General features: G+C 46.2%; 1 protein-coding gene across 1 annotated transcript in view; it reads right to left on the reverse strand.

Annotated features, from left to right (window-relative positions):
• Positions 1-8,051: 8,051 nt before the first annotated feature.
• Positions 8,052-15,883, reverse strand: part of vstm2a (V-set and transmembrane domain containing 2A) — a 42,991-nt gene continuing 35,159 nt past the window's right edge. The window contains exon 5 of the mRNA XM_029146727.3: positions 8,052-10,564. Coding sequence (XP_029002560.1) covers positions 10,488-10,564 — 77 coding nt within the window. The 3' untranslated portion in view covers positions 8,052-10,487. The remainder of the gene's footprint in view (positions 10,565-15,883) is intronic.

Genomic DNA, 15,883 nt, shown 5'->3' on the forward strand with positions numbered 1-15,883 from the left:
ATGTTTCCACACAGTCAGTGACTGACCCTAAACCCTGCCGTGTGAGCCCAGTCCTGGCCCTCACGTCTCTAAATGAGCGGCGTGATTTAAACAGATGAGGACGCGGGGAGCAACAGGCCGCCCTCCAGGTGACAGACGGGCGCTGGAGAGCGAGCGGGACTTCTTCAAAAAGCCATTTGCAGCTCGGCCGCCGCTCCGCGGTGCGAGTGTGGAGCGGCAGCGGGGGCGAAGGAGGAGACAAATGAACCCACTCGTGCTGTTGTAATTACAACAAACAAATTAAGATAGCGCTCGCACGCTTTAGCAAAGCCATCCATTACGTCTGCTTCTCATTCGGCTCTGTCTTGTCATTTCTACGTAAACAGGCTGTGAAACATTTTGTTCAACCAGCGTTTGCTGGAGGAAGAAATGAAACTTCTTGGGATTGAAGCGGAGTCGTCACATCCGTAACACAGACGCATTAGTGCATCAGTTGGTTTATTAAACACAGTCAGAACTGAACACGGGCCTGATCAGACCAGCTGAACATAAATGATGGTTCCGTTACTCACAGAATAAAACCTGCGACGCTGCCACTTCTCTGAACTCCGTCCCACAGATTAAAGGTTTCTACTTCTCATATCACCAGTTGAGGATTGCAGTTTTTTCTTGACCAAAGGTCCAGTTGTCACAGAGACTCAGCAGCCGTCTTAACCCAGATCCGAACCCCACGTTGTCCTGCTCGATGGGGACACAGGTCTGTCATGAGCTGCATGTAGCGGGATCAGCCTGTACATCTCTAACTCTTCTTATGTAGAAGAAGCCTCCGGGCTCCACTGTTTGTTGCACCGGCTCTAAATGTAAATGTTGGCTCTGAGTTTTCCAGTAGCTGGTCCCACAGTAAGAAAGACTCCGCCTCTGCCTCTGGAGGATCTGCACACGCCTGCATGTTGCTTTGCAAGTTCACTAGATGGACGGCGTCAGGGAAGAAGTCAGAGATGCTTTACCAAAATACGGGACAGTGCATGTGCAGTGCACCGGTTAATTTAGTTCTTTAATCCATTTATAACAGACGTCTTTGTATCAGGTGCATCATCCCAGACATCGTAGTGTATGTGGTCTAAAGGCTTCTCATGGGACATTATCCGATGTCAGAATGAAATTACAGCTCAATAAAGGTCAAGTCAGAGTTTTCTCCAGTAAATCCCATTTCTATTCTACGGCGTTGCCTGACCCCCCACTGGAGCCAGAGAGATACAGACGACTGGTGAAAAACAGATGCAAATGTTGGCTCATAGGAAGTTTTGTTTTTTAGCACAAATGAGAAAAAAAGGCAGAGATGCACACAAACAATGAACACAGTAAGATTTAAGATATTAAAATAACATCTACCCCCTGTTCTTGATGCTTAAACTGTAGTGAACCTCAAACACCACATTAACCTACTGTAACTCTAACAAACCTGTTATTATTTGTGTGAGTGAAACCATGACTTAGTGTGAAGGAACTCGGCGTCGCTGCTGCAGGATGTGAATATTAATGTGTCCTGAGACCATGTGGTTATTCACTGTGCTACAGTGTTGACGGAAGCTACAGACTCGAGACCTCTGTTCTCTGCTGCTTCTCTTCGTGAGCCGTCCTCATACTGGACATTCTGTGGTTTAGGTACTTTACTTCATACTGTAACCTTCTATTAGCCAGGTGCCAGTGTGCCACTGAGCCTGACTGGGACTCAGACACCCTCAGTGTGTGTCGCTTTGCATTAATGCTGCAGGAAGCTTGGGATTTTGGACAAACAGGAGCATCCTATGAGGATTTGTCTCGTTTCAGAAACACCGGCTCTGCTGATCAGATCCAGCAGCAGCAGCAGCAGCAGCAGCCCAGGAATCACTTTACTCACTGTCTCCATCACCTAATTAAAATCATCTGTGCTGTGCTAAATCCAGTTATGAATTAAAAGCTCCTATCTTTTTCATTCTCCATATCTCTTCTTCTCCCTTTAAAGGTGTGTTTACAAAGAATGGTGATAAAGGACGTTGGCCCCAGGCTGAGGTTTCACTTTAATTCAGCGTTTTGTGCTGTTTTTGTTTGAACTGTTTATCACAATAGCAGCTCACCTGTATAACGGCCTTATTAGCATATAGACTATATTTAGCCTATTATGTGTCGTATCTGGTCTTCGAGCAGTTCCACGGTTAATATATTTACATTATGGGTTTGTGGTTGATTCTACACAACTTGAACACAAACTCACAGATTCATACTGTATTTTGCCATGACGGTTCTGATGGGACGTGCTTCACAGACAATAAGGCAGTGAGTTAAGGCCCGGTTGACAGGTGATCCAGCTGTGCAGCCTTCATCACGCAGAGACGCGGCTTCGGAAGATGCTGAGGAGCGACGGCGCTGCTTCGCTGGCTGATGTAACAGTCTGACAGCTGTTAATAGCTCAGGAATGTAAATATTTGAAGAATAGCTGCCATTACTGCCCGTGAAATCAGCTGAGATGTAACATTTGGACAAGTTCCAGAGCAAAATGGCCTTTGAAGCCGAGTCATTTAGGACCTGGTTAATATACATTAAAGAGGAACTCCACTAATTGGAATCATGGCTCTGTGCTGTAGCTTGGTCCTCACACAATATCTTGACTGAGACAAAATGCCTCCATAGTCTGGAGTGACCCATCTCCAGAGGTGGTGTCTGAGGAAAGAAATAAACAAATGAATTCTGAAGAAATCATAAGAAGAGCTGATTGACTAATCGGAAAGATATATAGGATACTGTATCTATGGGATTCTGTCTAGGTAAGAACATTACCCACCATGAATGTCACACTGAGACTCAGGTGTGTGTATAACAGGGGAGACGTTGGGAGGTTTCAGCTGCTCAGGTAACAGGTCAGAAGCACAGAACACAAACCCATCTGTTAACCATCAGCATCGTCCTGGACCAGGACAACTTGCCACCGCTGATTGAGATACAAATTCCAAATTGCGCAAATTCTAGAGGAAAATGTCAAAGTGACCTAACATCATTGGTACAAAAGGCAGCAGTTACTAAGATACCGAGGAAAGACTGGATCATTTTGTGCAATGTGAGTTTGTGCCAAATTCATTTCTGAATCAAAATCCATTCTGCCTCAAAAACAAGGTGAATTGTCTCTCAAAAGACTTTTCATACATTTCATTTCATTTAAACAGACACGGGAAGTAAATCTGTCACATGACTTTAGACCTGGGCTGGCTTTTAAATGTTAGGCTAATTTACATGATCCTAAGGGAAATATCGTTTTTCAGACCCGCCCAGGTGCTAAAGTAGCTGAGAAAAATGCAGATCTGCATTAAAACCTTCCCCTCAGCAACAAGCGAGGGATAAAACGGAGACAAAAGGTCAAGAAGGTTGTTCTGTTCATGTTCTATTTATATGTTGACGGCGCGAGTCGTCTTCTCTTCGTCTAATGTTACAGCAGCTGCACAGTGAGACGTTACAGGCAGGAAACCCACCCGTCAGGAGATCGTCACCTGTTAACTGCCATGTGTTAGAGGTTGGAGCTGCAAACAGCTCTGTGTGTTTGTATCTGATGATTCTCTGTCTGTCACTCAACCTCTGCAGGTGTTAGTGTAGCTGGGCTGAGATCTGCAGAGCGGCGCTTTAAAAGAAGTTCAGTAAACGTTACGAAAAACTAAGACTGTGGTCATTGCACGTGTCAACACACACACAAATGGTTGTCACAAACTCAAATATTTGCCCTCATTGTACAGATAACACAGAAGATAGATTCCTACTGGGAAGTGGTCTCACCCATCGACCCTCCTAACTGCATTAGCCATAAACACTTATCCAGTATTTTGGAGGCTGCCCAGTGGATAGAGCCTTTGCTTTGATGGACTCCTCAGGGAACTGGCGGTCCTCAAAAGTTCCTCATACCTGAGCACATACCTTACCTGTTGTCCCCCTGCTTCTGCCTGGTTGACAGGAGGCCATGGTTCTAGAGGTGCTGTGGGCCACATGAGAGCAGCAGGATGGAGACCTACCCTCCCCATGAATGAGATTAAGTGAATTGTGTGGGTGTGGGTGATGTATGTGAGAGTGCATGGGTTCACGTATGACTGAGTAGATGTTTTGTGGAAGAGTATGAATGTTATTTGTTTATGCATTCATCTCATTCACACACACACACACACACACACACACACACACACACACACACACACACACGCACAATTTATTGATTGGCCTTCAATTTGCTGGCTTTTAGTTGCGTCTGGTCTTAAACCGTTTGAAGTGCTTTGAGATTACTTTTGCTGTAATTTGGTGCAATAGAAATCAAACTGAATTGGATTGATATGTGTCATGTGAACTGGCGTGGTTTGACAGGACTTTGTGATTTCTGCCACAGACAACAAGTGAAGTGCAGGGTTTAGAGCAGAAAGTAAATAATCCCACTCTAAACGCTTGTCTCTACTGTGAAGAGACATCTGGACCTGCACATCATCGTGTGCTGAACACACACCGTTTGAAAAGCTATGATTAATATCAGATTGGAACTCATTTGTTTGTTTACATGTAAAAAGCGCTCCGGAAAAGAGAAAATGTCTTTACAGTAGCTCTATAATTTAATGAGGCAGGCTTCACATTCTGTCAACACACATTCACCTACTCTCCTGGGCACCGTTTTTTTTAATCAACACACCCACTCACTTAGCGGTGCAGCATATTTCCAGAGCAGTCTTAATGCTGCGTCCTCTGTCCCCAACGTTTTATCCACTCACAGCTTTGAGGTGTCATGGCCGCCGTTGACAGACATCCTAATAATCTATGTTTGGCTCATGCGCCCACTGTTTCCCTCCAAGGCCCATGGGCTTTTTTTACACTCAGCCCTGAGGGACGCTTTGCACCGATGGGTCAGTTCTGTGGGACGAAACCTTGAGTTACTGTATGAAGGCACACAGTCACTCAGCCTCTGCTGCGGTTATTTTTACATAAAACTACAGTAAGTTGCTTCAATGCCAGTTAGCACCGTTTGAATGAGTTTTAATGAGTGCAAATAAATAATGCAACACAGACACACACACACACACACACACACACACACACACACACACACACACACACACACACACACACACACACAGAGTCACAGAACCAACGAGGTGTCATAGGACCCACATTTTGATCCAGCACATGTTCTGGTCACTACTGAAATTACACTTTAGCCTATAATGTGTCTAAACAAGGAAAACAAGAACAACTCACAGCCCTCTTTAAGGAGTGAAGAATGATGTTATAGGTTTATAGCTATGTTAAATGTTATTTAGTGGTGCTTTCATTAAGGTTCCGTTAAGGAGAAGACCTTTATTGTCGAACTGCTTTAAAGTTGTGTTCTTACATCATTAATCCTTTTAACAACATTTAAACTTCACTGGAAGATGGACCCTAATTTATGACAGCAGTTACTTTGCTCAAGTATTTCAGACAACTTTTCTTTTAACCTCTTGTTGTTTCACAAGAGCAAAGACAGAAGCACAAACATCAGAATCATGCCTCGTTATGGTGATGGTTCTGGTCACACCAGTCTTTGGCTCAAAGAACGTGGATGAGGAAACCATGTAGCTAAACATCTAAGAGACTTTGCAAAACAGCCAGAGGGCAACGTTGGCAAATCAGAGCTGCAAGCGTTTGGAAAATGCATCTAGGACGTACGGCACTACTTCACTCTTACTTAAAGACAGGAAGACACAACTATGTAGTAGAAAACTGCTGCTTGGAGTCAGATCAGGTCAATTCACATTGTTAGAAAACACATTCTGTTTGGAAAAATGTTCGCTAAAGGTTCTGTGTTAATATGAAGTTTGATTAAAACAGAATAAACATCCTAGATGCAAAAGAAAAACATCTACTTTTTGCATGTTTGACTTGAATCATATTTATGGTGATATTATATAAATATATATAAACCATTTTTTGTGTGAATTAATCAATGATCTGTGTTTTGGAAACACAATCTCAGACAAACGACAAATTGTTGTTTGCCGTTTTTAACAAAAATGAAACTACCCTAAAGTTGTTGCACACAATCACAAAAGGTTTCTGAATTGTTGAACATTCTGCACCGAGGAAGCTCAGACTCAAGAGGAAGGCATTCAAGAAAGCTGCCAATTTTCTCAGCAGGGAACATCCACTCGCCCCAAGGTCAGAGCATGTAATGGTCAAAGAATGAAAACAAACAGGAAGCAAGACAAACTGGGAGAGACGCGTCAGGCGCCATGTAGCATTTAGCACATAGCACGTAGCACGTGGCATGTTGTGCATAGCATGTAGCCAAAGACCTGTAGGCACTGTAATCATCCAGTGACCTTCATCAGTGAAAACATCTGCAACAGGCAGATGTTGTTGCAGTGATGTTTGTGACGTGAAGTCAAAGCTGACACATGTGAAGCCTGACACAGACAGGGCCGGGTGTTCAGGTCAGTTCTAACCTTTAGGCCACTGAGTCGCTGCTGCTCATGTATCTGATGAACGGTGTCAGGGTTCAGACACGTGGCTCCATGCAGGGCTGCCAATAGCAGCGCTTTGCATGAAGTCTGCTCCGTGGTGCAACATGGATCCGGTCTCATCTTCTCATCTATTTTTCATGAACCATGAAAATGTAAACCAGTTGTCTCCAGATTTTTTTTTTTTTTTCCTCGACGCACGTACATGAAACGCTGAGCAGATCGTGGCCATCTGTGATTCATCGACGCTGCTACAACAAAACATATTTGAATATGCAGAACTCCGGCGGGCTGAGTCACAGGATAATGTCCACGCTCTCGTCTGTGTGCCCTGATTAGAGCCGGAGGGAGGCCGGCGCTCCCCTCGCTCTGTGCCGCTGCATAAATAACTGTGTCATTACTTGCTGAATTAACAAACACAAGCTGAGGGCTAATTTTGCATTGTTGCTCACCTGTCTTCGCTTTCTTCTGCCGCTGAGCCTGCTTTGCAAAGTGAATTCACTTATTAAGCAAACCTGGTTAGCTGAGCTTCCACTGCCAGACTCAGTCCTCGGCTGGAAAGAAGAGCCTCCTCATCCACGGAGTCCTTCAAGCTGGTGAACGGATGATGAAAGTCGACAGGCCCGTTCTCACCAAATGGAAGTTTCCTCTTTGCAAGTAAGTAAGTTGCAGTAAGACTCTTCATCCCCCAGATCCTTACTTTATCTCAGCTCCAAACTGTTTATGTCACTTATACCAATACTTAATACAACATCGAGGTCTCACCGGCAGGTTCATCATTCATACATTCACTGCATTCATAGCTGATCCAACTTTCACTAAGTATATATATATATATATATATATATATATATATATATATATATATATATATATATATATATATATATATATATATATTCTAGAAGAAAGTTCAACCTTGCGGGTTTGTGGAAATAAAACCCTTCACCCTCTGCAGCAATCACTCTGTACAGATACATTAGCTGTGCTATTACACTACTTTAATGAAGGCACATATTGTGGCTGAATGTATGACTCAAATCAAGCTAAACAGTATCAAATTTTTCATTTTAGTTGCTCACCATCATAATGTTTACTTACTTTACTTTGCCACTGGCTGTTCACAGCCTCCATGTTCCTGCAGTCATGTGTTGCAGTAAGTTAGCATCATTTTTAATCATACAGAGCATCTGACATCATTTATTTAACCTCAGGCAGTTTCACATGCTGGGGACGTTGACCATATGTTGGCACTAATCAGATTATTCTATATTATTTACTACAGTAAACACAACATGCCGTGTGCAGTAGTCGCAAAATACAAATGTGTTCATATGAATTACTGTAATACCACTGTGTTTTTTCCACTCCTCAGTCTCTGGGTGGCTGCGTAAATGAAAGGCTCTCTAATTCAGCGTAACAGTGCTATCAATAGGAATGTGATTAAGCCCACTCTGAAGTAACTTTCCTCCGACTTGGAAACTGGGCCAGTTTGTGGCCGCGTCAGCACTTTCTTCAGTTCACTCAATGAAGCTCAGCGCGTTACCAAGCAAACAGATGGAATCCCCCCCCTCCGTGTTTGAATTTCATCTGTGAAAATGATTTATTTAAATATTATTCTGATATTGTCATTATAATACAAACTGTTGCAATGTTCCAGTACAGAAGCCTCACACAATACCAAAGAAAAGAGAGAATTAGAATCATCAGAATCTCTGAAAGCTCAACAAACAGACAGGACCGCATTGAAATGAAACACATTAGAAGAGGCAAATACATCTAGAGTGGAAGGAGCATGGCATATCAAACAGAACACAAACGGACCGTGTGCAGTAGCATCCCTGGATCAACCCTCCTCTTTGGTAACAGAGACCTCGCTCAGCCTCCATCAAAACCCCAAATCATCATCATTTCTTTTTTTTTTTTACTAAGTAAATTATTTCTTCAGTCTTTTGGAAAAAACTGCATTCAAGCCATTCCCTTAGATCAGGATGGAAGATGGTTTTAATATATGTGGATACTTTTTTTATCAAATACATTGACCCAAGCTGGTTTGGGAGAAATGAAGGCCCACTCTGGACGCGTTAACATTTGGATGAGTACATGACACCATTGTTACAAGTACAGAACATCACTGGCCTCTGCCTTTTTAAATGGACTGAAAAATAATCATGTTAACATGCTGATCAGTTCATTTACAATTTATACAGGTCTTTGACTTTTTACATGAGAGTTGGACAAATTATGTCTAATCGAAAAGTGTTCGAGCGCGAGCCTTTTACAGCGGAATCAATCCCGGACCTAGAATAAGCTGCTGCATGTCCAGTCGCTCCACAGCACGTCTCATTAAGAAACAAAGACATCGATTTCCTGTCAAATGAACCCTGACGCTCTTTCAGAACTTGGAGGATGGGATCGGCTGCTCGTCGTCGCCCACGCGTCTGCGACCCGGCGTGGAAGCTGCTGAGCAGAAGATGTCCCTGGTCTGATCCCAGAACACACCGCACGCTCAGTCAGCGCCCGAGCGTCGCTGCTGAATCGACAGGTTTCCCTCCACAGATCTTTGGAGGAGACAGTAATGGTGCAGGGGGCGAGTTTGCCTCGTTTGCACAGGGAATAAAACAATCCGTGTAATGCTTCTTGGGGAACAAGAGCACAGTCATGACGGGACATCTGCAGGTAGGTGACACGGGGACCTACGTTATCATGCTTCACGTTTAAATCGCGCTGAGTCGTTGGGCTTCAACTGAGCAAAAATAAAAGAAAACAAAAAAAACAACTGCTCTGCTCCTGCAGTTACATTGGTGGGAAATAAACTTTGACCTGCTGCGTGATTTCAGCTCGACAGCGCATGTGGCGGATGGTTCACGCTTTCCTTCTCAGCTCAGAAGTTAACGACAGCCGAAGAATGCTGAGTCATGGTAATCAGCAGCACCTCCCCCTATGTGTGTTTGTGTCGGATTGTCAAAGCGTTTTGCTTATAAATGCTCTGTGTGGACAGTAACTGCTACAACGCATCATCTGGAAATAAAGCAAAAGTAAATTACTGTGAAAAATCTATGTCAGTACAGTACAGTGTAACATGGGTCATACTGTGTGTGTGTAAATGTGTTGAACCAAGTATCATCTCTCATCATCCGGAATCTAAAACCTTTGTGTGATGGCAAACTAGTAGTTCATTCATAGCTACATACTACATAAGGATTCTGAGGGACTCTCAGCGTGTGACATCCTTTTTTTATTCCTACTGAGGACGTGATACAAATCAAAATGACAAAGGACAGTTTGTTGTCACAGCAAAGCCAGCACATTAAAATAAAGCTGAATTCAACAGGCCGAGGTTTGAGTCGCGCGTCCCTCTCGTCTGAGCCTCGGGGTCATTAGCATGCACACCTGTACGTGTATCACAAACAGGATGTAGGACCATTTGCATGGAGCAGAAACGGAAACGTTAACCCCTCGCGACCCGGTGGTTCATGTTAACAGTCGGAACGAACACAAAACGTCAGCGGAGCGCGTTTCTTTTGCAGAGTCTCTATTCACAATGAAGCTCAATATGGTGAGTGTCAGCTACAGCACGTTACATACAGAAAGTCTATGTGTTCAAATAAAACAGATATATATCTAGAATCATATATATTACACAAATATAGATTCTCCTCTTTTCTGAGCAATGAGCCATAAGAAAGTCTTCCATGAGATTTTTCCCAACATGACAGAGTCCGTTTTCACACAGGAGGGCCGTCGCGGCGACGTCTGTACAAAAGGTAATCCATCGGGTTTAAAGGTGACTCGTGTTAACAGTGGCTAATAACAATGTGCTGGGCGCAAGAGCAGCAGCGGCCGGGGATGAGGGCCCACTGTGCTGACTGCATGGGAGGTGGAGGTGGGGGAGGAGGAGGAGGAGGAGGGGGGCGGAACAGGCAATTTACTCGTCTACTCTTTTGAGAGCAAACAAAGAGACAGAGAGAGAGAGAGAGAGATCCGGGGTAGAAAGCATGTTAGTCCTTCACATTATAACAAGGCATCCCTCACCAACCCGCACGCCAGGAGCAGGACGGCCAGTCCAGAGCTGGAGCATATTCTCGTACCTGCGAAGACAAACAGAGGCGTATTACAGACGGGTAATGAACATCGGCATAACCGGGTCATTAGCCGTCCACGCAGACCTGGAACCGTCATGGTGCAAAACCAACGGCTGGACCTTCGCCCTAAATATGCAGCACGGACTCCTCGCTCCTCCCCAACACGCCTGTGAACCGTCGCGAGCAGAACCTGTCGCCTCGGCGCCGGCGCGCCGCCATCATCTCTGCAGGCGGCGCCGACTGTTTACCAAGCGTAACAAGTGCAGAACCAGGGCGCAGGCTGCTCAGCCTCCTGTTTGATTCATCTCCCCTTCCATCAAGCCTGAAATGATGAGAGCAAAGTAGCACGCAGCAGCCGCGCGGTCCCGCGCTGCGGAATTCTGCAGACGAAGAAGGGTGGTCTCCATCGGCAGAGGACGCCTGGGACGGGGGAAAAGCGGAGATGTGCAGGGCTCTAATCCTGTGAAATAGGGCCAAATCCAAAATGAGATATCCACTAAATCATATTGACATTTAAAGTCTTGTATCAGACTGGGCAATAGTTCTAAGAAGGAAATAGTCCGTGGGGACACTTTGTTCCTTGCAGTGCAGCTCTGGAGTTTTTGGGTTATGCTGTGGTTAGAGGGGGGGGGGGCAGACATGGAGGGCTCTGACCCTTCATTCCTCCCCACTGCATCTCATTTGGCTGGAGGTGATCAGCGGAACAGGAGTGCCACAGAGGATCACCAGTCACCCCGGGCCAAAACATCCTTCACACAGAGAATAATTAATCAGCCCGGAGCTGAGAGGGAGCGCGAGGCCCCGACGGAGACGCGGCACGGCGCGGTTTTTCCGCCCAAACCAATCCGTTTGGCCAATCAGCGCGAGAGAGAGTCACGCGTGAAACGAGTACAACGCCACCAAATGACCTCAACGGGCACGAAGCGTCCTTGCGCAGCCTCGGTGTCACGGCAGCTGTTTGACAGGTTTACAGACAAACACCTGAGACTCGACGGCCGCGTGCTGAACATGCTGCGTCTCAGCGATGGCGGCGGCGGCCGTTCCTTTATCTGTCAGTCCGGGGTTTACATTCAATTAGGTTCAATACAAGCCCTTCAGATAAATGGGTAATGACTCTGGTGACTCCCAGTGCGTCATCCTCTGCTCAGACTTCTGGGTTTACATCAGGACACGCGCTGCCGATGGCTCCGACTCTATTATCCGTCGCTGAATTAGGCCTTTTTGTGTCGTACACGCAGCCGGAGTGAGGAACATTAACAAAGGTTAGCTTGTCATGTCTGTGGGGTTTGTGCTGCCTGTTGAGTGCGGAGGTTTCTTAAATAGAAGATTCCAGCCGTGCTGCATTAACTCCAGCGCTCGGCCAAAGCCGTGGACACAGTTATTACTGTAGGTGTTTAGATTTCACACTAGAGGTGGATCAGGACATTGAATTGTTTCTGTGAGGTTTGAACCGCTCAACAATCAGCTGAGTTAGATCCGTTCTGAAGTTGTGAACGTATCAACTTTAATGTGGAACAGTAAACGATCATCTAAGATCCGGTTTCCTCCCCATCGTCTGATTTGATACGTCCTCCCAACACACTGGGGTTGACTGAGGTCTCAACATCTTGCACAGATCCACTCGGGCTGTTAAACCTTTCTGTGGCTCAGCTAAGGTACCAGCGCTGGCTGGTTCTGACCTCCTTCTGGGTGGGTCAGCGCGCTGCACATCTGTCCCGGGTCAGTTCTGACATCGTCCAGATGTGCTTTTAAATGCGCTTCCTGTAGAATCTGCTGGTTGGCTCCAGACAGCTCAAAGATCATTATCCGCGCATCACCAATTCGCTCCTGTGGTGGTTTCCTCTTTTTTTGATGGTTCCGAATCAAATTTTCAATCTGGACTTCTGAGAGAACACAAACAGTAAAAGGAGATTTTTATCCAGCATAAAAATCGCCTTATAGACACTCGAACATTAAAGGACGCTCACAGTGAGGTGCTCACATTAACCCTGGAGGTGTTTTCATGCTGTTACCACTTCTCCAGTTAATGTTCACCATGACTCGGCCTCTTCCTAAAAGCATTGCAGTGGAAGTAAGAGGCCTGGACCCACATTCAAATGTGTGTTTACTGTTAATATGAGGCTTCAACAGCCCGACTTAATCAAATCAAGTGGATATTCTCCAGACTTAAAGCCTTTGTAGAATAAAAAGCCCTCTTTGTGTTCCCCTGGACCACTTCCATGTTGCAGAACCATAGAGGTAACAAATAGAAATAAATCTGTACTTGAAAGGCTGAGCTCTGGAAGACGTCCACTTAACGTGACTAATTTGGAAGGTGGAGGCTTCAGTAGCAGCCACTGTCTTCAGAAAAAAACACTAAACTTTTTTACATATGAAAAAAGATCTTTTGGATGAATTTCTTGAAGGGCAGTGAAACAGAGGAACTGGTTCCAGCGAATAAAACCAGTTTTAGTTTTCATTTGGACCCAAACAGAACGTGTCCTTCTCTTCAAAGCTTTATTTCTCAGACCGAGGGTAACACAGGCTGTGGGAACACGGTGTTTGACCCATTGGGACCAAATTAAAAGCACAGATACTCCAGTTCTTTAATTTAATATTTAAGAATAACAGGAAAATATTACAGAAAACCAACCAGCAGCAAGAAACACTGGAAATACATGAGCTTAGTCGTTTGACCTCATCTAAAATATCCCTTTATAAAGCATTTCTGGTGCACCTGCTATGAACCACGGAGGTGTTTTATCTGGGACAGGTCTCCTCACAGTCCCCAGAGTTTAAAGCAAGCAGCACCGGGAGCTTAAAGACCCGACGTCTGATCCACCTGCTGAAGGACGGTTCATCTACACCTGGGCTGCCACAGTCACAGGTGGGTGGGTGGTCTCCAGGTGGGTGTGGTCAAGCAGCGGCTGCTATGCTGCTGCGTTTAATGCCTTGCATGTTGTATTCTAATACAAAAAAAAACCTACAAAGAGGCATAAAGTGTCCTCAGAGAAACACAGACAATACACACGACTGTCCAAGGACCAGTAATCACGAATAATGAGCAGTAAAGCTGCAGTAGAACAACCCGAAATGACCACAAACAGACATAACACGATGTCAAACATCCACAAAATATCTCAAAAGAGGTAAAAACAAAGCCCTGATGCAGAACCAACCGCAGAGAAAACACAGACCGACCGCAAGACGACTCTGAACCCTGTTACAGTAAATCACGGCGGGGAGATAAAGGATGCCTTCAAAGGCCGAGCGCCGCGGGATGAGCTCGTTGGGACGTTTCCTCGCACGCGGCACATACAAACACTTCACCTCGTTAACATGCATCCGCCGTCAGGCTGCTCTGCAGAGATCTGTGGCGCGTCCACATACGACCCGAAGGCAACGCCGCGTCCACATCTATTAGTCTCACACATAAATCACAGCGTCTGGCTGTTTTTCACTTCGCGACTAACCTTGCCAGCCGGCACACAGATAGAAGCACCTCCCGTGCCCTCCACTATTTATAGAAGCCGACAAGGAATCATTGTTTGCGCACGCGGCCACACATTTTAATTGCTGAGCAAAGATGATTCTGAGACGAGACCGGCAACAGCTGAACGCTCAGACGCAGCCTTTTATGCAGCCAGCGCTGGTGTTGTTCCTTTTATCCATCACTGGGCTAAAAGCTCAGCCGTCCACTTCCTGTCACACTTAGATTGATAAGGTCGCTGTGTCTTTTCCAGTCTTTCAGGATGGATTTTCAGCTCTGTTCTCGCAGGGTTATTCGTGTGGAGAGGGAGCCTGTGCGAGAGGTGAACGGGCTCCTCGCTGCAGATTGGACTTCCAGACGCCCGGCTCCCACGAGGTTCCGTGCGTGATGCGTTTGAGTTCCCGTCGGCTGGTTATCGACGGATTATCTCCCGGTGCGACGAGCCTGCGATGTGAAACGGAGCCGCGCTGAATGCGCTTCATTCTGTCCTACTTAACCCAACGCAACGCCCCGGATTTTGCCAAAATGTTCTTGGCTCAGGGAAACGGTTCTGAGGAAAGCGGGTTCCGGGCCAGCGAGGCGCTCGGGTTCAGCGAGGCAGGGAGGTGAGTCACCGCAGCACCTCCACAGGGAGCTCAGCCTGGCTCGTGGCCATGGGCTCCTGCAGATCCTTGGCGCTGATGGGACGGCTGAACGCCTCTCGTGGTGCGTTTACTGCTTGTTGACTGAGACACTCCCGAACCCACTGTCTGAGCTGTAACTGGGATTTTGTCTGAGGGACTAGTTAAACATAACAAGATGCTGTTTCCTGTTCATCCATGGGCGACGGTGAGTGTGATAACAGTCTACTGCGGCAGCAGACTACAACATCCACCATATTTACCCGTCTGCGTGTTCTACTCATCACTTTTTGAACCAGACAAGCAGATGTGAAGCAGGAAAAATGCTGCTAATTAGAGTTAGACTAGATTAATATTAAAGAAGCACCCCAGCATTTATGTCTATATGGTTCATGTACATGGAGGCTTTGAGGCAGATGGCCGCCCACACTGACCCTGGATCTGCTGGAGGTTCCGTGAACATTCTGCTGGATTAATCAAAGCAGGCGATGGAGACAGTGAACACAACCCCGCAGACAGAAAGCTGCAGCTCCAGAGCTGCCAAAATCCACTGGTTCAATGACTCGTTCACAAAGACAAGTACAACACGTGTCTGCTTAAATAATCCAGTCTCCAAAGTTACTGGAAAGACTGTCACATTCTGACTAATGAGTTCAAACCAAATGAATGAAAGTCATAGTCTTTGGTTCCGTCTCACGTTCACAGGCTTAGGAAGCTCCACTAGCAGCACATCGCATGCAGCTAACCACCTACTGGAGCGATGACTCATCGCTGTTCTTTCCTTAGACATACACACTCCAGGCAGTGCAGAAAATATGGCGCTTCTTCAAAACAAGGTCAGTGGTTCCTGCTTTCCGTTTGTTTGCGCGGATGCTTATGCAATCAGGCTGAGTCCATAATTGTTTTCCTTTCTTGCGGGAAGCGGGCCGGGCCTCGGGGCCCGAGGCGAGCCCGGCTCCTCTGGTTCCGATCCGGTCACCGCCCAGTGCGCTCGAGCGCTGCAGACGCAGACGCAGACGCAGACGCAGACGCAGACGCTCCACCATCTGGGAGGTGCCTCGCTGTTTAGTCTCCCAGGTTTAACTTCATCGCAGCCCGTTTAACCATTGTCTTGCTCCAACCTGAGAGCGGCAGTAATGGAAGCGCGTGGCCCTGAGCCGCGGCGCCCTCTCTGCCGCTCTGAGAAGGTGGCTCAGGCCGTGCGGAGGCATTTATCAGTGTCAGACACGCCGCGCA

This window comes from Betta splendens, chromosome 4 (assembly GCF_900634795.4).
Source record: "Betta splendens chromosome 4, fBetSpl5.4, whole genome shotgun sequence".
Lineage (NCBI taxonomy): Eukaryota > Metazoa > Chordata > Actinopteri > Anabantiformes > Osphronemidae > Betta > Betta splendens.